Below are 20,213 nucleotides of genomic sequence, written 5' to 3' on the forward strand. Positions count from 1 at the left end.
ATTTGGTGTAGCAATGTTGTTTTCATTATTCACTACATTTTTCCATAATTTTCTTTTTCTTCATAGAAGGAGCTACGACGAATACAGTCAGGGAAGCGGAGCCTCCTACGAAGATTCATATGAGCGTGAGCTTCGTGAATATGCTGGTAGTCAACGTTTTGTGGATGGGGTTGGCAATGGAGGTGTTACCAGCACTGGAGCAAGTGGAAGTAGAAGGCACAGCTTCAGTCCTGCCCGTCGGCGGGATGATCGTTCCCCAGCATCGCCACGAACGCATTCCAGAGATCGTAGTAGTGTAAGCCCTCCCCCTCGAGGCCCTTATGAAGATGGAGAGACAGGCAGCAGGCGCACTGCCCGACGTTCCACCAGTGACCATGAAAGTTACAGCCAGTCGCCTCCGGGATCACGTACCACTTCCCCGCCGCCTCCACCTCGTCCAAGTAAATCAAGTTCTGGGGTTTCGTCACGTTTGGCACCACCTCCAAGGTCACCTGGAACTCCAGTGACAGCATCACCTTCTCGTGAAGTGACGTTACTAGATGATCGTTCGTTACCTGATCCCAGGGATTATCGAAGACGTACGAACGATCTCAAGGACCTTGTGGTACGAGTTAGTGATGTGAGAAGACCACCACCTGCACCTCCGGAAACAGTACACAGATCCACTGGAAGGTTTCATCGTTCATCACACAATACTGATGACGGTGAGGATGTTGTTAGCAGTAGCAGTGGTGGTGCAGGTGGTGGTCCTCAAGATCCAAGGCTTTTGCATCGGCGAGTTACTGATGATCCTCTGTCATCAGGGGATGAACATCTACCAGATGCAGAACGATTGACCAAGAAGCCCAGATACAGTGATGTAAATTATGAGAAGCCTAACTGTGTGAAGCGTGTGGCTGACAGCAGTGATTCAATGCTTAATTTTCGACGACCGCGTGACTCACGAAGGGACAGTAGGGTCAATAGGCGTATTGGAGGCGATCCCTTGCCTCCATCACAACGGCATCCTGAGGAAGTTCTTCTGCAGGATCCTCGGTACCGCAGGTTGTCTCTGCCAGAGAATGATGATGTTCACTGGCACAGAGACTCTACGGGAATTCACGTGTCTTCCTCTTGTGATGCAGCTGCTGATCACAGTGATACCAGCCCTCCTGGTACGCCCGTCCGTGATGAAAGAGATGACTCAACTGATCCTCCACATCACACGTTGCATCACCAACACCAACACCATCATCAGCCTCACCATCACAGAGACAGATACCACAGTGTCCCATTGTCATTACCTCTGCCAAGATTTGCACAGCAAGTACGTCTGGCTCACATGTCACCTCTTGCAGCTTCAACATCACCAAAGGGAAGTAGCAATTTGTTACGTTCTCCACCCTTCACTGGTGGGAGCAGTAATACCACCACTGTAAAGCCTGATCCTAAGGATGTTGGCAGTATAATTTTAGATACACCTTTGTCACCTGGCCCAAGGGAAAGTACATCAGACTCCGAGGAATCACCTTTGCAGTCACCGTGCAGTCCTTCTATGGATTTGGAGCAAAGAATCAGAGCTTTAGATGAAAAGTATGAAAAGTGGTCTGGCTCTTCGAGGGTCATTGCTACAAGTTTATCGTCTACTAGTAATGAAATAGTAAATGAGAATAGTAGCAGTTCAGTTGGGAGTGTGGGGAAAAATGCTCGTTTACCTAGAATACTTGATCTTGATGAGTTGCGGTCACAGCCGTCCGATATTTTAAAGACTTTGCTTTCAAAGAGATCTGTCTTTGATGAAGACAGTAAGCGTTTGGAAAATGTGGGTGATAAGTATGAACCAAAGCCCTTTACTGCAGCTCCACGCACAAGTAAATCTGTTAACCTGCTACCAAGTCCACCTCTGGTCAGTGTTGCTGTTTCTCGGCAAACTGCTCCCTTACCAGCTGTGCCCTCGGCAACACCAATTAGTAGCCTGCCTGGTGTCAGGCTGTCAAGTCAGCAAGGTCAGCAGCCTGTTACTTCAAGTCCTTCACAAGTTCCTAGGGTGTGTGTATCTGTGCCACAGGTGAGCAAGTCTCAGGGATCCTCTCCATTGCACCAATCTGTGGTTTCTCAGGCACTACGCTCACCACCTACCAGTAGTCCTGGTCTCAGTCCTGGTGTTGGAAGTCCAGCCCATCCTCCACCTCCTCCTTTGCCCCCTCCACCACCACCTGCTGCTGCTGCTCCACCACCTCCCTCTCCCCGTTCATCGCCAGTGACACCTCAAAGCCCGGCATCCTGCCTCAGCAGCAGTACTACCACCACCACCACCACTACCACCACCACCACCACCACCACCACCACCGCAAGTACTACCTCATCTGTGACACCACTAAGACGGACCCCAACACAGCCCCGTTCATTGGGCCTGGACATGTCAGTCTGTGTTGGGGAAGAGGGGGACACCTCAGGGACTGGAGTGGTTACGGTGGTTGCCGATACTCGCGTTACCGGAGTTGTGTCTGTGACGCAGACTGTGTCAAGCAGCAAATCTGTGTTGAGCACCACCACCAGCCTAATAAAACCATTGTCCAGCCCAACTACACAGTCAGTGATAGGGGATGCTTCTTACAATGTACCTGAGAGGAGTAGCAGTGATGCTTTCCCATTAGAAATAAAGGAAGAACCCTGTCCAGACGAGCTGATCACTGGATCCCCACACCAGAGAGTGAAAAGCGATCGTGATCCTTTGGGGTTGGAAGATATTAAAACCAAAGACTGCTCTCTTGAGATGAAGGAGTGTAAGGAGGTCATAGATTTCTCGGTTTCAGAACACATAAACGCCCGACTAAAAGTGGAACCAATTGATTTAGATGATGTTAAATCAGAAGCATTCAAAGTTGAATCTGTGAAACCTGACATTAAATTGGAGTCATATGTCAAACTGGAAACTTTGAAGGATGAACCTATGAACAAGGAAATTACTAATAATCATAAAAGAAGGCACAGTAGCATTGACTTTGATTGCCAGGGGAAGATTGACAGTAAAGTGATAGAACCAGAAATCAAACGCTTAAAGCAGGACTTGGAGGAAGAGAGGATGCACGAAAAAGCCACCAGTAAGGAGCGAAGAGACTCGCGTGATGCGAGAGATTCCAAGAAGAGCGAATCCCGCGATAAGAAGACCCGGGGCAGACGTGAGGAGGTCAAAGAGAGCGAGAACGAGAAAGTGTGTAGTCGAACATACGACACGCTTGACTCCAAACAGAAGAGAAAGATGTATGACAAAGTTGATGACCGGAAAGAGGACAGCCATAAAAAGGAAGAGAAGAAAGAGAAAAGAAGAGAAAAGCTGGAAGAAAAACCTCCAGACAAGTTGGTCCAAAGGGACAAAGCCCACGAGGCCAAAGGTGACGTTAGAGGGTCAGACAAGGTCACTGAAAGAACCATGGAAGATAAAAAGGAGGAGAAGAAAGAGGAGCGCAAGGAAGATGAAAAGAAGGATGAGAAGAGGGAAGAGAGGAAGGAAAGCCTAAGTGATGAGAGAGTCAAGAATGAAAGCGAGAGGCGGAGGCACAGTGACGACAAGAGGATAGAAACCAGAGACCAGAAGCATAAAGAAAAGAGGGATAAAGTAAAAGACAGAGAGAGACTCAAGGGCATGTCAGGCTCATCAAAACATGAAAAAGATTTAGAAAAGGAGAGAAAAGAGAGAGAGAAAGACAAAGAGAAGGAGAGGGAGAAGATGGCAGAAAAGGAGAAGGTCGTCTTGGAAAGGGAAAGGATACACGAAAAGGAAAGAGGAAAGAACCATGAAATGGAGAGAGAAGTCAATTTTGAAATGAATGAGAAGGAGAGAGAAAAGCCAGCCGACAAAGAAAAGGATAAGGTGGTGGAGAAAGACCGCAATAAAGTCTCCGAGAAACAAGTGGACAAAGAAAGGATAGAGAAGGACAGGGAGAGGCTCAAGTTCAATGACAAGTGTAGGGACAGAGGTATCAGACTGAACCACCGGGATCCTGCGGAAAGAATTGATGGAAAGAAAGACCAGCGCCACTTGAACGATCATCGTAACAATGACAGGAGGAGAGATTCTCGCCAGGAACTGCGGCATTACCACCACAGATCATATGAGGGATCAGATAACGTGGACACCTCAAAAACAAAGAGCCGCAAAACCCATTCTCTAGATGTGGAGGACTGTGACATGGTTGAGCAGAATAAATTGAGTTCATCTCAGTACATGAACAGTGATGATGGGCTGACAAATCATGATTCTTCCTCCCTGCCGGGAATGAATGAGGTTCATGATATTGGTAAAGTTGACATTTCTCACGAGGTGGAGGACAGGAGAGTTGACAGAGTTCGTGACCCTCGGCGCAGAAAACACGACTCTGGTAAGAGCGACAAGAGTGATGGAGAACTGAGATTAAAAGGAAACAGCAGTCGCAATAAGTATTCACCCTCTCATTCCTCTCGCATGAAGGGCAGAACAGATTCCCATGAACAGCAGTCTGCAACAAGTGACATTCCAACTTCAGATGATGAAGTCTCGCAGCCCAAAGGAGGATCTTTGACTGTCAGAAGGAATAGCTCTAGCAATAAACATCATCAGCAGCCATCACAACAGATAAGAATATCAAAGAATAAACACACTACCAGTAATAAGAGCAAGTCCATATTTGATCCTGAGAGTGACTCTGGTGACAGCATGATCATCTCGGGTGGAGAGGCTGACGACGGAGGAGATGAAGCGCCGAAAAAGCATTCTATATTTGATATCCCTGCTGATGATGGAATGTTTGATATGTACGACAAAGTGAAAGCAAGGCGATTTAAACTACAACAGAAACAAGAAGAAGAAAGGAAGCAACAGGAAATTAAGCAGTCGCAGCTTCAGAAGTTCCGTCAGCTCAAGGTCAGAAAGGAAAAGAAAGTTACTGCAGCTATTTCAGATATTTCAGACACTGAAGAGGAGGAGGATCACAGCAGTCACGGACATAAGAGGAGTCACATTCAACATACGAGCTCTGAAGATGACCCTGTGCGGAAGCGAAGGACCACACAGTTATCGGCTGATGACACGGATGATGACCTGTATCTCAGACAAGACAAGAGGAAGTTATCATCTTCACAAACAAGCCATAAGAAGGAGCTGAAACATAAAATCAAGAGTGTAATAGTTTCGGATGTAACAACAGATGATGACATACCCAATTTGCCTAGGTACCCCTCAAACTTGAAACCATCCAGAGTCTCTGATGTTACAGAATCAAATGACAGTGTCAGAGGATGTGAAGACAACATCTATACTGATTCAGATGCAGAAAATGAAGTTCCATGTCCTCGAAGGTCAAATAAATGCTTGAAACAGCTGGAGTCAGATAGTGACATATCAGACATACAGTCTCGTGCAAAGCCACCCAAACCAGCTGCAAGGGTCAAAGTTCACGACAAGGTTAGGAAAGGATGTCGTGTGAGAGAGAAGACCAAGACAGTTAGTAAAGAAATGATAACCACATCAGAAGAAAGTGATGCTGCTCATACATCAGAAGATGCTCGGCCTCATAGGTTAAAGGGGAAATCTGACCAGATTGAAATGCGGCAAGAGAAAGCTGTGTTGCAACCTCAAAGAGAGAGGAAACGTACAGGTGAAAGTAGCACGAGAGAAAAAGTATCCTCTAAGAGAGATGAAAGGATGGAGGCTATATTTGGCTTAATATCCGATGATTCTGACCCAACCCCTCCACTTCCTAGAGGACGTCCTGCTTCAGCCACAGCAAGAAGAAAAGGATCCACTTCGTCGGGCGCTTCTACTGCCCCACCTCCATTGTCTCCTGCACCTGCCAGGATAAGCGTGCGTGAAGTTTATGATTCTGATTCTGATGATACAGGATTGTCACCAGCTAGTCCTACCAGACGTGATCCGCTGTGGTTAGAATCTAAACCTGAAGTGAAGGTGGATTCAAGAAATAAGATTGATTGTAGGAGTGATGACAGGCGCAACATGAAGAGGGATCGCACCCGTCACGATCAGCTTCCACCTCCAGATGTCCGGCCTTCCATGGAAGTTATGAAAGGTAATGCTGGCACCCTATCAAGCAATGCTAAGATGACAAGCCCATCTGAATGTGTCAGTCAAAATGAGATTCTACAACATTCCAGCAGAAAAGATGCTGAAAGTAGAGAATCACTTACCATGCATGTGGATCCCCATGACTGCACTGATGAAGATGCAGAGGAGCAAAGGGATACCAGAAAGGACAAAAAGAAAAAGAAAAGGCATAAAGATAAAGATGGAAGCAAATCTTGCCGTCATCATAGGCATGGCAGCGACAAGCATGTCACCGACCAAGAAAGTGATGCACGTAACATGGATCATTCCTCCTCGTTGAAAATGAATGCAGTGTCTCCAGATAGTTCACACAGCAATATCACTGCTCCTATGCATAGCCCTCGTGAGAGAATAAGCAAAGGAGCATTGAAATTGTCTAGCCCAAGAGGTTTGCAGACATCCTCCAGAAATCCAGACAGCAGTTGCCTACCTCATTTACACCCTGGCAGTAGTCCCTCTGATTCAATGTCGCTACCAAGTCCACCACCTGTCAAACCGGGACATAATGCACGAGAGCTACAGGAGTCTCAGGACAGTGGCGAGTCTCCAGACGTGAAAAAGGGGCGTAGTCCCCATCCATTGGCTGCCTTGGCTTCCGATGCAGCTGAATCTGCTGTTCAGAGTCTTACAACACAAGTGCCACCATCTTCACATGAATCTATATTCGAGGATATTACCGAGGTGTCGAACCTTAGTGCCCCAGAGACCAATATTGAAGTGAGTAATAGCACTACAAACAAGGCATCTCGAGCAGTTATATCACAAGAGGAGACACTTAATGCAGTTGCAGGGCTGTTGGCCTGCTATGATGGATATAGTGATGTAGATGGAGTTGCCCCAGCAGATGAAGAAACAATGCTACCCCCTGACACATCTGCAGTTTCAGAAGATGCATCTGAGGAGGCTCAAAAAGCTGCGCAGATGCTTCAGTGTGAAATGCCAGGGGAGAGAGAGGAAAGTTGGACACAGCAGCCAGCACACACTCCTTCAGGTGGTCAACCTAAACCACCTAGTGTTGATGCAAATGCTCAGCTTTCGGTAGCTCAGGAGGAAGAGGAAGAACAAGAGTCCACGAATGATAACCAGAGATTCTCACAAATGTCACCTGATAGTCCCGCTTCAATGCAGTCAGAGCCTGAACTTCAAATTGACGAAGACCAGCTTGATCCTGCCGACGACATGGAAACTCATGCTTCCGAAAATTTGAAACTAGAAAACCATGTGCAAGATGATGACAGTCGCTCATCGTTGCATGATACGTGGGAAAATAGTTCTTGCAAGTTGAGCCCATCCAAAACTCCTCCAGTTAGAGGAATGACGGAGAATCTGAAACATACGTTAGAACACCAAGGGTCACTGAGTGAAAAATTAGATCCACTTCCAGAAAAAGTTAAAAAGGAAATGCCAGAGAAGAGTAATCAGAGTAAAAGGATGTTGCCTGTTATGCCATCAGTTGTATCAGCTGCTGTCACTACAGCGACTGATTCTAGTATTGTTAATAAGTTGGTATTAAAATCACCTTCAGAGACTGAGTTTGGAAAGTCAAAGTCAGTGGACCCTGCCAGTTCGGTACGAAAGACCGTGAGTCAGAGCCCCAAGACTTCAAGTGGGCTGTTACGAGGCGTAACAGAGGTTACTTCTCCCAAGTTAGAAACAAAAGTTGTTGTGGCTAATAGTCCTTACAACCCACTTCTAACCAATATTGTGCCCTTAGGATCAAACTCAAAATCAGTGGTTTCAGGAAAGCCCATCTCAGAAACTGCTTCATCTCACACCAGTGTGTCATCTTCCATAGTCAGTAAGGCAGAAATAAGTGAAACCATGAGTGCTGCTACTACTGAACAAAGGGATCTTTCAGGCAAACAAAGTCAGTCAAGGTCAAGTTCAGAAATTGTTTATACTGGTGTAAAGCCACCCCTTCTCCCAAGTACTGCATTACATCACCTTGGTACTGGTAAACCAACAGCACCACTAGTTACTGGCAAGAGTTCTAGCTCAATATCGATGAATACACCATCTGTAACTAATTCCAGAAGTTTGGCTACAACGACGGTTTCTTCATCTGCCTCTGTTGCTAGATCGGTAACTCCGGCTGCCTTGACATCAGGTGGACCTGCAACTCTCTCCACTACTGTTAGCAAAGCCGCAGTGTCCAGTACCATTAGCAAATCCACAGCTGGTTTGCCACCAGAAAATACCTCACCTGCTCTTCCCATTACTTCTTCAGCTGAGAAGTTGAATACTGGCTCTACCAATACAGGGAGTCACATCCCAGTTGCAGTTTCATCTTCACAGAATGTTACTCCTGCTAAAGCTGTGGCTAGTTCAGAAGTGTCGCCTTCTGTATCAAGTAGTGTACCCATTCCTACCACCACGCAGACTGTTACTACTGCTCATATGCCTGTGTTTACCACCACTTCTGCTCATAAGCCTTCTACTCCTTTGTCACCAAATCATTTGCAGGTATCAACATTCAGTTCTAAGCCCGTAATATCTCACAACTTGAAATCAGGCAGCATTTTACCTTTTCATGTTCAAAATACTGGTCTCCCTGGTTCTGCTCACAACTCTGAATCGGCAAGTCAAAATCGTACTCTTGGTGTAAGTCATAATACTCAGACTCAAAAACCTGCATCCTTTCACGTTGAAACTACAGAATCTCCCGTGGTGTCTTCGCCTTCCACATCAGTGTCTTTATCTTCTAGACATTCATCTCTCAAACTTACTACTACATCTAGTCCAATGCCTGTGCCTTCATCAGTATCTGTTTCAAGTCCTGTAAATTCATCCTTAAGTTCGGTACCATCATCTGTTGGATCCACTGTGTCAACTTCACCACCCGAGTCATCTTTACCTACTACATCCATTTGTGCCCCATTGACTACTCCTGCAAGTGCTCCCTTGGTACCACCACCACCTTCAACTTCTGCACCAGTGCTCCCAAACTCTGGTGTGAATGTGCCACTTTCAACTTCGTCCTCAGTGTTGAACATCAAGCCTCACCAACAATTCAGTCAAAGAGTTTGGACAAACCACTGACAACAGTGTCCGTTGCTGCTAGTGTTTCATTGCCATCGCCTGTTTCTTTTGTTGCTAGTGCACCTGTGTCAGTAACTTCATATGCTTCATCCATTGTATCATCCTCTCCCACGGTTGTTTGCAGTACTATATCGGAGTCATCTCCCAAGACCCCAGTTCCTTCCTGCCAGTCAGCAGGGTCTGAAGTGCAGAGTACTATTACAACGACTACTACTACTACAGCTACCATCAGCACTGATGTATCCTTGCCATCTCACAAGACGGAAGAGTACCCTTGTGTTCCCATATCAGGACCTTTACCCACCTCTGTTCCAGTTGCTGCAGTTGAACCAAAAACAGCCACTGAACCAATGGAAGTGGATACAGAGCTTGGGGAAAGTAAAACTATAAAATGTGAGCCACAAGAAGAAAAGGAAAATAAATGTACCAGTGACCTACCCATTGACATAAAACCCAAAGTCATCAAAGAAGAAAAAGAGGTCATTAAATCTGAACTTCCTGGTGTTAAGAATTCTGATTGGAGTTGTAAGAGTGTGTCTAAACAGGTGACAGAAAACATACCTGCTGATGATGTCATGCCTAAAAAAGAGGTAGTTGACATTGCAAATGCCAGTGGGACACCAGTAGTTGAACATGCCCTAGCCAATCTTGAAACTATAGTTAGTGAAACTGCTGCTCAACCTCGTGCTGAAGATATTTCACATCCACCAACTGAAGAAGCCTCCCTCATCAATAACAAGAAGCCTAGTGCTCAATTGCAGCCCTTACAGACCTCAGAACCAGTTCCACCCCAAGATGAATTTGCCAAATTAGAGCAAGTATGCTCTGAAATTCAGAATGAAAACAAGAATGTGCCTGAAGTCATTTCATCAAATGAAGATGTCATAGAATCAGAGGAGGTTTGTAAGACTGAAGAGAAAGTTCAAGAACGTGCAGCTACATCATCCCGTGGTAGAAGACGAGGTAGGGGTAGGAGAGGTGGTAGACAACCTGTTGAAGTACAACCAGATGACGAAAATTCATCCTTACCTTTAACCCGATCTGGAGTGTCCATCCGAGGTAAAGGTCGTGGCCGTGGCCGCCAGACTCGGAACAGTGAAAGCCAGCCAGAAGTTACTGAAGTTAAAGAGACTGCACTTACTGAACCTCGTAGAAGTAGTCGAACCAAAAGAGCACGATACCATCCAGACATGGTCGACCACGATGAAACAAGCGGTCGCAGGCGTAGAGGAAGAGGTGGGCGAAACGCACAGGTAGAAGACAGTCGTCCATTACGAACGACGTCAGATGTTTATGATTTTCATGAATCTGAAGATGAAGATCTCAATCTTGCCCTTTCCAAGAGTTCGAAGATCAACAAGAAGGAAGGTGCAAGAGCTGCTGCTGGTCGTAGCCCAGCTAAAGTTGATGTAGAAGAGGTGGCAGCCATAGATACCAGCACTGACGCTCGAAGTGGAGCAACTCCTGCTGTCACGAGAAGATCTGGCAGGCTAAGAGACAAAGCAGTCGATGATGAATCAAGTAATACCAAAGAAATTATTGAAGACCAAATGAATAATGAACCTATTATTGTATTAGATACAACCACTTCTCTGCCATCTGTGCCACCATCTGTTACTCCTGTAGTACCAGTCAACTCGCCAAGCTTGCCAGCTACAACAATATCTCGAGGTCGAGGTAGAGGCAAGTTAAAAGAAACTGAGGTTGATGAGGAGGGTCTGCTTAGAAAGAGCCCTCGGGGACAGATTCGCCCTGTAGACTCTTCACTAGAAATGGAAAAGCCCACTGGTGTTGCATTAAAGGGGGTTCCAATATCAAGCATTTCTTACAGCAGTACTTCTGTAACAGCCAGTCATGCAACTGTCATAACCACAGCTGTTACCACTACAACTCCTGCAACGATTATGCCAGCAGCAGTAGAGGAGAGGAAATCTGAAGCCGAGTTAGTAGATCCAGTGACTGGCGTTGTAACTCGTGTAAAAGTTTGCGTCGAAGGGCAGTATGTTACTGATAGCGGTGAAGCTGCCGTAGTACCAGTTTCTCAGGCTCCTCAAATTGTTGATCACAAGCAAATTCCAGAGGTTTGCCCAATCAGTACTGTGGTTAATTACAGTAATTCTGGTGTGAGTATTGTGAATGTGGGCAGTCCATCTGAGAAGCCCATGCATGCTGGTCCCACCAGTGTTGGACTCCGAACAGGATTAACAATGACAGTTGTTAATAGTAGTAATGTCAGCAGACCTATCATGAGTGCCGGAAGAATAGGGAGTGATGTTAGTGTCGAGTTAGTGAGCAGGCCACGTGCACCCATCCAAGTTGGCCGACCTGCAGCTGGCGTTGTGTCTTTACCCTCTGTTGCAGTGAGTAACACAAATCCTATAAATTTACAAGCTTCAGCTGCAGCTGCAATACCTTCATTACCTTCCTCGGCACCTTCATTAATGACTCCATCGCAGTCGCCAATTCGGACAGCTGTGCCGACAGTTGTCACCTTGAGTGGAGGACTACGCCCAACTACTACTGTGCCTCTGTACATTACGAAAGCAAAGACTGTCCCTGGACAACCCCAACAACCACCCCAGATACATGCACATTCTCAGGCTCTACAGCAGTTACAACAGCATTCTTTGCAGCAGCAGCAGCAACCACAAGTAAAGGTAAGAAAGAGTCGTAGCTGTAGAGACCTTAAATACTGTGATATTTTAGAACTGCAAAATCTCAAGACTTTTTTTTTTAACTTTATGCAATTACTGCACTATTTTATGAATTATAAAGTAGGTATTAGCTACACACACAAAATACTAAACTGGTTTATGTTTTATTTTTAGCCTGCACCCTCAAAGCAAGTTCCAGGTCCGGCTGCCCCTGCCAAAATGACTATTGTGAATCCTGTTATCAAGGCAACTGGGTCTTCAGGTCCACCAACAACTTGTTATCCTCCAAAGACCCTGGTTCCTTCTCAGGCTGGTCCTGGGCCTACTCAAGTACATGTACGTCCCACTGTGGTTCCAAAGCCAAATGCCCCCAGTGCTCCACCAAAGCCTACTGATTTGCAAGTCAAAGGGGGTTCAATGGGTCCATATGAAGCAGCACACAGAGTTAGCACTGCAGTCGATGATGCCACACATCACAGAATATACATGGATGAACAGCGTGGGGTTCATGGAGAATTTGTTGGTGTCAATGTCCACCCCCGTTACCCAAACTCTCGTTTTTTGGAACCACCCCGTGTGGATGTCACGAGACTGACTGGTTCCTCCCCTTCTGCAACTTCACCTGCTGGGCGACCGCACGAACCTGAACCTCACAATCCACCTCATCACCCATCAGTGCCTGGTTATGATAGGGTATGTATTACTTGGTGTACTTTTGAAGACATGACCCATATTCCTTTTGCAGCTAGAGTGAAGTAACTTTTAAGCATAAAAATTAATTCACCCTTAGCTGTTTTCTTTTTTGTTTTCAAACATAAATGTAGAACCCACAGTTTCATTCAAGCACAGGCCACAAAATTTCAGTGATACTGTATTCAGATTGGACTGCAAAAGGTCTTGACCATGAAAAATGGTTGTTTTGATTTATTTTCCAGTGTGGTAGTGTACGTGTGATTTTGTAATCATAGTAGGAAAAAGTGCATTTTGAGAGAGGAGTGATTTTGAAAATTTTAATGCCTCTTATTATAAAATAAGGTTTTATTCAACATTTATAGTGTAGTGAAGGCATGAGTATGAGGCAGCATCTACAAACTTACTAATTTATTCAAAACAACAACAGAAACGTCCAGGGCTCTTGTGAGCACAAATGTAGTGCCTGATACAAGGCGAACAAAATAGAGATTAACACAGAGACAATTGTGTTTTTTCGAGACTGGGGAATGGTACATAATTTTATAAACAAGTTGCCAGCAGAGTTCTGATAAATATAGCTGGAAAGCTGACATTGTGTTGCCTCTATTAGGAATGATACAATTGACGTGACATGATTATGAACGACAGTATACATAAAAAGGATGTATGATGTTAGCTGTGTTTCTTATACACGTGTGCTTGGCGTATGTCAGGAGATGCTTGTTGTGATAAGTGGATGCTTGTGGGGTATGAGTTCAGATGGCCAGGTAAGTTGGACGACTGTGTAGGTCCGTGTGGGACCCTACAATAGTATGCAGATTACCCTGGGATTGTTGCATTTCTGCTGTTAGGTGTATATTAATTCTTCAAGCATTTCATATTTGAAAAGACATTAAGCAGATTGAATTTTGTTGAAGATTATTAATAAACTTGGTGGACAGAATGCTATTGGGCCAATAGGTGGAGATAAAGATGGTCTCATTTTGCAAACACCAGTTAGTCTTTTTAACACTTGAAAATTTATCAGCTTTCTTTGTATGATTATATGCTATAATGACCCTTTTATCAACATTTAATGTAAACCAGACCTCTTATGAAAACTAATAGAAGCTAGTATGGGATTGAATTTTATAAAGTTCATTTCAGTACAGTACATACTTTCAATAGAAGCCAATATGGTAAAAGTTACATTAGCACATGAAACACTGTACTTTGGTAGTTGTAACTTGATGAGCTATTACATCGATAGCTTCTCATGATGTAGTTTTTGAATTGTAATAGACGATTAATTCTTCATGAGTGGAATTATTTATAGTTACTCAGTTATTGCAAATCGAGCTTAGCAGTAGTTAATCTTTTGTTGACTTTTTGAAGTAGGTAAAGTGGAACTGTTTTTTTAAAGTATTTTACTAGCTGCCATAGTGCTTGTCTTCATGGTGGTATTTTATCCTTTGCCAAGTTTTTAATTTCTATAGTATGATTTCCTCAAAGGTAAAAATTCGTTTTCATTGTTAGGAAAGAGCTAATTGGTAAAATTCCTTGAGAGTTTAAAACAGAAATTGGTAAAACCTCCCCATAAAGTGTTGTTCTAGTTTTTTATTTTGGTTTTGTCAAATTATGGTTGCTTGTCTGCGTGTGCTCGAGCTATTTCATTGTTAAGTTACATAGCTTTTACATTTTATGTACAAACTTGATTATGCAATCTTTGTCAGGTTTATAATAGTTTTTCTCTCTCTCTCTCTCTCTCTGTCTCTGTCTGTGAATTTATGAGCCGAAAGTTTTTTTAATGTCATCCATGTTGGTAGCGCATTTGCATTAAATTTAGTCTATGTTTGCCCACTAGGAAGGGGATTTTGCATACTGTTGGAATGTTATTTTGTGTGTGTGTGTCAATCATTAATTTGGGCTACGTTAATTTTAACATTTACAGAAAATGTATGGTCTTTAAAAGTAACTTATATTGTATAGGGAGTTTTATATTATGTAGGCCATGATCCACAAAAGAGAAAAAAAAAAAAGATTGAAAATGAAAAAAGCTTGCCAGTCCCAGAATAACGGCTATTTTGCCAAAACGGGTTGTTTCACTTGTGTGGAAAATGGGGAATATTGTGTGCTTGGATATGAAGTTCGTTATGATAGTACCCCTTTAGTCTAAAGTTTGGAATATTTTTTTCCTTTCTAGTTTTTATTCATGTTACTTTTGAAATGTAATTAAGTGCACATTCATTAAGTCTTAATGAATGTCTTAGTTGAAGAATATTAAAATGCATTATGTTTTGGGATAAATAGCTCGAGAGGATTTTTCTAAAATGGGTGTTTTTTGCATTCTTATAATCTGAAAGATATAAGTAAATTTCAAAGGTATTAAGTAAATATTCACACACCATCATTGTTCACAGAAACTCAGATGTTTTGTGTATTTCTGAGATGGTGTATGAAAGTAATTGTTGATTGGTAATATTATGTAAAAATATAAATTATATAAATTCCAGTCATTTCTATACAGTAATTAATATATAATACAGTATTGAAACTGTACTTATACTTGAATTCAATAGTATTTGACCTCCTGATTTTGAAAAACTGATAAAGTAGCATTGAGTAGTTCAGATGTTGAGGCATTTTTTTTATGACATTATTAATGTTTGCGTTATGGTCAAGCAGAATTCGATTTATCATACTGTACCAAATCACACTGCCTCAGATAACATTATCCCCCTGAAGTCGGATATGAATACAGATCACATTTTGTTCTGCATGCCTGCTTAAATCCGCTTTGAATTGTCTTTGTCGATATTGAGGATAACATAATGCATGAATATGTTTTTTTTTTTATGCTTTGGATTTTTGTGCAGAAGGTGTGTGTGTGTGTGCGTGAGTGTGCGCATGTTGTGGTGGTGCTTCATAGCAACTAACTTGTGGTTGTGGTGTTTTCAGCATGCTGTCGCCGCTGCTGGCGTTACACACAGTCATAAAGGGCCTGCCGCTGTTGTTGCCGCTGCCGCTGCTGCTGCTGCTGCTGCTGCCGTTGTGCCTGCATCCTCTGCATCCTCCTCCTCCTCTTCTTCCTCCTCCTCATCCTCCCCTTCTGCTTCCTCGTCCTCTGTCACTGCCGCCCCCAAGGGCGGAATGCCCCACCATTATTACCGTGCAGGAGATGTAGGAGAGTGTCAGCAGCAGCCTGTAGCCCTCCACCACCCCCACCACCCATCGCAGCTCAAGGCTGCCGGTGGGGGTGGGGGCCTGGTCGTGGGAAGTGGTGGGGGAGAGCATTATTTGACTTCCCCACCTCTCTCCACACCCCCCTCTGCTCATACTCCTCCTCCTGCTCACCAGCACATGTTGCAGGTTAGTGTCAGTTCCTGCTTCATCCTCCTCTGCACTTGAAAAATGCCCATGTGAAATCACGTAATCGTTAACCGACTTCCTGCTCTCTGTCTGTCAGTTTTCATTTATTTTAGGCTTTTGCGTGTCTTTGGAACCGAAGTTAATTTGTGGGGTTTAATTGTGGCTTATTTTTTTAGTGTACAAAAAAGGTATGTCTGCTATAGTCTAGTGATGAGATTGCTAATATATAAAACCTCAAGATTTTAGTTGCTTGTTGTGCAGTTCAAGGCTTGAGTAGGTAATAATTATTTTTATATATTCTTTCTGATTTGTTTTTATGAAAGCATTCATATAGTTTGGTGTATAGCATGTTTTTGTAAAAAAAATTATTTTATGGAATTAAACACTTGATTTACATAATTGGGTACAAAGCTTTATATTAGATCAAGAGTTTTTTGGGGCAGAAATATGAAATGGGTGTTATTGTTAAACAATTTTTTGTATATTATTTATGCTGAGCAGACCACATTTATAGATGTTTACTGAATGACAGACTCTGCATGTATGCCTGTAATTATAGTCATTTTTGGGCAGTTATGTGCTCTCTATAGTAATTTCCTAAGTTTCTGAAGGGTTTAGAATATAAATCTTAGGCAGATGACCCAGTTTTGTGGTTGCAGTCATCTTTACCTTTTCATTTATTTACGTTTCTGGTGATGCTCAGATTAGCAATAAACATTGAAGTTTCTCCATTCCAATTTGTGTTGATTATGTTTTAAATGTGTTCAAATTCTTCCTTTTTATTTTGGTTGAAAAGCAGAAATGATGTACTGTATAATATGAGGTCACAGTACAGTAATGAAATGAGAGACTATCATAGTCTCTCACAAATGTGGCAAGTTGAAGAGAAGTCAAAGTAAATTGTAGTTGTGACTTTTCTTCGTAGACTGGGATATACTTTCACATCGACCTGCATGACAGGAAAACTGAAGTGGGTTTAGATGGCAATATAATTTAATAGTGTTAAGTAATTTTACTGGACTTCAATTTGTAATTGATTTTTCTCTTTTAAATCAGGATGAGATGATGTTAGGTGTAAGGGCACAGTACATACCTCACGTATATTCATCACAGTATTACGGCGCAGTAGATCCGCGCATGTATGGTAAGATATGTAAGGAAATTTGCTTTATTGTTTTGAGATATTTTTGTACAGTAGTATATAACGTTGCATAGCAACTATGAGATTTGTTATATTTATGTGAAGTGATTTAATGTGATATTTGTTATATTTATGTGAAATGAGTTAATTTGAAATTTGTTATATGTATGTGAAATGAATTAATGTTGAAATTTGGTTTGAATTGTTTAGTTTTATGTCAATCAAATTCAGTAATCTCAATTTTTCTCCTGTTCAGCTGGTGAGAAGATCATTACTCCAATACCACTTGATATGAAGTTGGTTGAAAAGAGTGAGCCTGAGAAACACGAACCTAGTACTGGTAGTGGGGGAGGTGGAGGGGGCAGTGGTGGAGGAGCTGGTACTCCTGGCCCACCCCCTGAGTTTGCTGGAAGAGGCAGTAGTGGTCCAGCCAATCTGGCTCCACGAGGACAGTCCTCTCCTCACATACTGGCATCGCCCCACCATGATCGCTCCACAGACTCCCCACAGGTAATTTTTACAGAGTAGTTTTTACAGAGACTTTAATGTACAGATCTCAGACATTCCTCTCTATTATTGCTAGGGTTCATTGACCAGGTGCTCAGCCATTATGTTAATCTTAAAGAATAAGATTTTTTGTTTTTCATTAAATACTAATTTTTCATTCTTTCAGCTTTTACTGAAGAATTACAACTTAGGTTACAGTTTAAACTGCATATTCTAATGCTTTTTAAGTAGTGGAGTGCCTTTATTTCTTGGAGTTCAGTTTCATATGTAAAGCTTGATCTCTCACACTTCTGCAGGTTGCTATGGTATACAACCGTTTATATGACCGTTACTACTATCCTGGTCGCTCGGCTACGCCCAGCGCTCCAGGAGCTGCGGAACACGAAGCAAGGAGTCGCATGTCTTCTCCATCCGCAGTAGTGGCACCCCACGTTTATTCGAACATTCCATCAGCTGAAGTCCATCATCAGCCTATGGTACAAATGTCTTCCGCACAGCAGTTTGCCACTCAGATTCCACCTCAGTTGCAAATGCAGTTACAGGTAAGATGCCACTTCATTTTTCTCACTCATGGGTGTCAAGGGTAGCTCCTTAATTATCAGACTTTTCAGCAGATATTTTCACCAAAATGTTTATGAAAATATCTGCTGGAAATGCAACTTGAATCATTGTAGTTTCATTCAGTTTGTAAATTTTGAAATATGTATCAATATGTACGAAAATTTTATTTTTTGGCTTGTATCATTTGATGTCGAATGCCTTTCTGGCGTCAGCCTTGCCATCCAAATATGTTATTAAAACTTTTATTTGATATGTCTATTAGATTTTACTGCTCCTCCTAAACTGGAGATTGCCAGAGAGCCATGTGCAGTACCACAGAGCTCCCTATTCCATTTATTTTATGAATGAAGATGATTAAATAAAATCATGTAATCATTTTAATTATTATTGCAGCCATCTGATATGACTTGGGCTGGATTACTAGGACTGAAGCAGGACCATGCAGCAGTCCAGATGTATTATGTATCTGGCTGTAGTGACGTTGCCCGCGGTGCTCTGCCAGTACACCCAGATGGAACAACTTCCCCCATAAGAATTGGACAAAGAATGAGACTTGAACAGACTCAACTTGAAGGTGTAGCCAGGAAGATTCAGGTAGGGGATTCTTTGTGAGAACAAGACCAGTCTATGTTTGAATTAAATTGTGATATTGAGCTGTTGGAGGGCTTGTTTCTAGTTTTACTGAATAATTTTTTCATGTGTGCACTAAACTTAGTAATTGAGACAGCACTCCCCATCTTGCCCTGGGTACTAATGTATTATTTCAGTTGAACAGTTACAATCGTTAAAGGCTGTTACAAAAAACAGAACATAACAGTTATATTTTTTTTTTATATATAAACAATAGTTTGAAAGTATTTGTGAGGGGGTAATGAAATTAGAACTCAGTCTTACAGTCTTAGACACATTTCAGAAAGTTTAATATGTCAGACTGTAAGCAGACTTTATTGTCAAGTTCTTAAAGCACTTGGGTTTAAAGTTAATTTTTTCTTTTCCAAGCTGTGTCATTGTGACAGCAGTGTACCAGACTATGAAACCAGTTTGGTGTGGAGGAACTGTCCTTAAACTTGAATAGTTGCTACAATACTCAATTTTGTGTAACCTGAGTTGCTTCATATATATATATACAGGCAGTCCCAGGTTTACGATGGGGGTTCCGTTTTTACTCCACGTCGTAAATTGAAAATCATAAAAAATCTTCAAAAATCCTAAGAAAACCTTACTTTTAATGCTTTGGGTGTATTGAAAACGATGTAAACTGCATTTTTATTGAGTTTTTCATAAAAAACTCCAAATTTTGATTATTTTCCTGTCTTGGAGCCATATTTCTTCTGTCGGGTCGGCGTACGACGCATTGTAACCCCGGAACATGCGTTGTAAACCAGAAAATAATTTCTGATGAATATATTTGAAGAGCGTCGTAACCTTGGAACGTCATAAGCCGGACTCGTCGTAAACCGGGGACTGCCTGTATATATTTTACGGGCAGTTCCCAGTTATTGGTGGGGCGCCGATTTCCAGTTACCAGAGCTGATACATACCTAACAGAGGTGCCAATCTCCAGTTATTGGAGCTGATAAGTGCCGAAAATTGCTGATTTTCGGTTATTGGCGATTTTCACTTATTGTCATGCTGTCGGAATGAAACCCCCCACCGATAGCCGGGGACTGCCTGCAAATAGACAGATGGATAGATAGATAGTAAAACATAATCTTTGCCCACTGCCATGGTATGCGATTAATAGTCTTGAAGAGGTCTTAAAGTAAATGGAAATTCCCATATGTAAAAGTAAAGTGCCTAGTTATGAAGAGCTAGTTTGACTAATAGCAATGCTCTTGTATATTATTAACACCACTGTGATTTACTGTTTGACTTTTACTGTATATTATTTACTGAAACCTGACCACCATATTTCAGATGGAAGCAGAACATTGTATGTTGCTGGCTCTACCTCATGGACGTGACTCGTATGACTTTATGCAGCAGCAGAATAATCTTCGTAATGGCATAATAAATTACTTAGTAGTTAAACAGGCTGCAGGAATTGTTAATGTCATTGCTCCAGGCTCACATCAGGTAAGTGCATGTTGGTTGAATGTTCATTCATTTTTTTTTTTTTTTTTTATCAGACATCAGCAGCTCCTGTTTAATTTTGTCATGTTCATATGTTGTTTCTTAGGACTGGAATATA

General features: G+C 42.6%; 1 protein-coding gene across 1 annotated transcript in view; it reads left to right on the top strand.

Moving 5' to 3' along the window:
* spen (split ends) overlaps positions 1 to 20,213 on the top strand; it is a 198,789-nt gene that overhangs the window by 175,201 nt on the left and 3,375 nt on the right. The window contains 9 exon segments of the mRNA XM_067133255.1: positions 67 to 8,824; positions 8,827 to 11,775; positions 11,947 to 12,465; positions 15,403 to 15,813; positions 16,870 to 16,957; positions 17,211 to 17,464; positions 17,758 to 18,003; positions 18,416 to 18,616; positions 19,940 to 20,098. Coding sequence (XP_066989356.1) covers positions 67 to 8,824; positions 8,827 to 11,775; positions 11,947 to 12,465; positions 15,403 to 15,813; positions 16,870 to 16,957; positions 17,211 to 17,464; positions 17,758 to 18,003; positions 18,416 to 18,616; positions 19,940 to 20,098 — 13,585 coding nt within the window.

The sequence above is a fragment of the Macrobrachium rosenbergii genome, chromosome 33 (assembly GCF_040412425.1).
Source record: "Macrobrachium rosenbergii isolate ZJJX-2024 chromosome 33, ASM4041242v1, whole genome shotgun sequence".
Lineage (NCBI taxonomy): Eukaryota > Metazoa > Arthropoda > Malacostraca > Decapoda > Palaemonidae > Macrobrachium > Macrobrachium rosenbergii.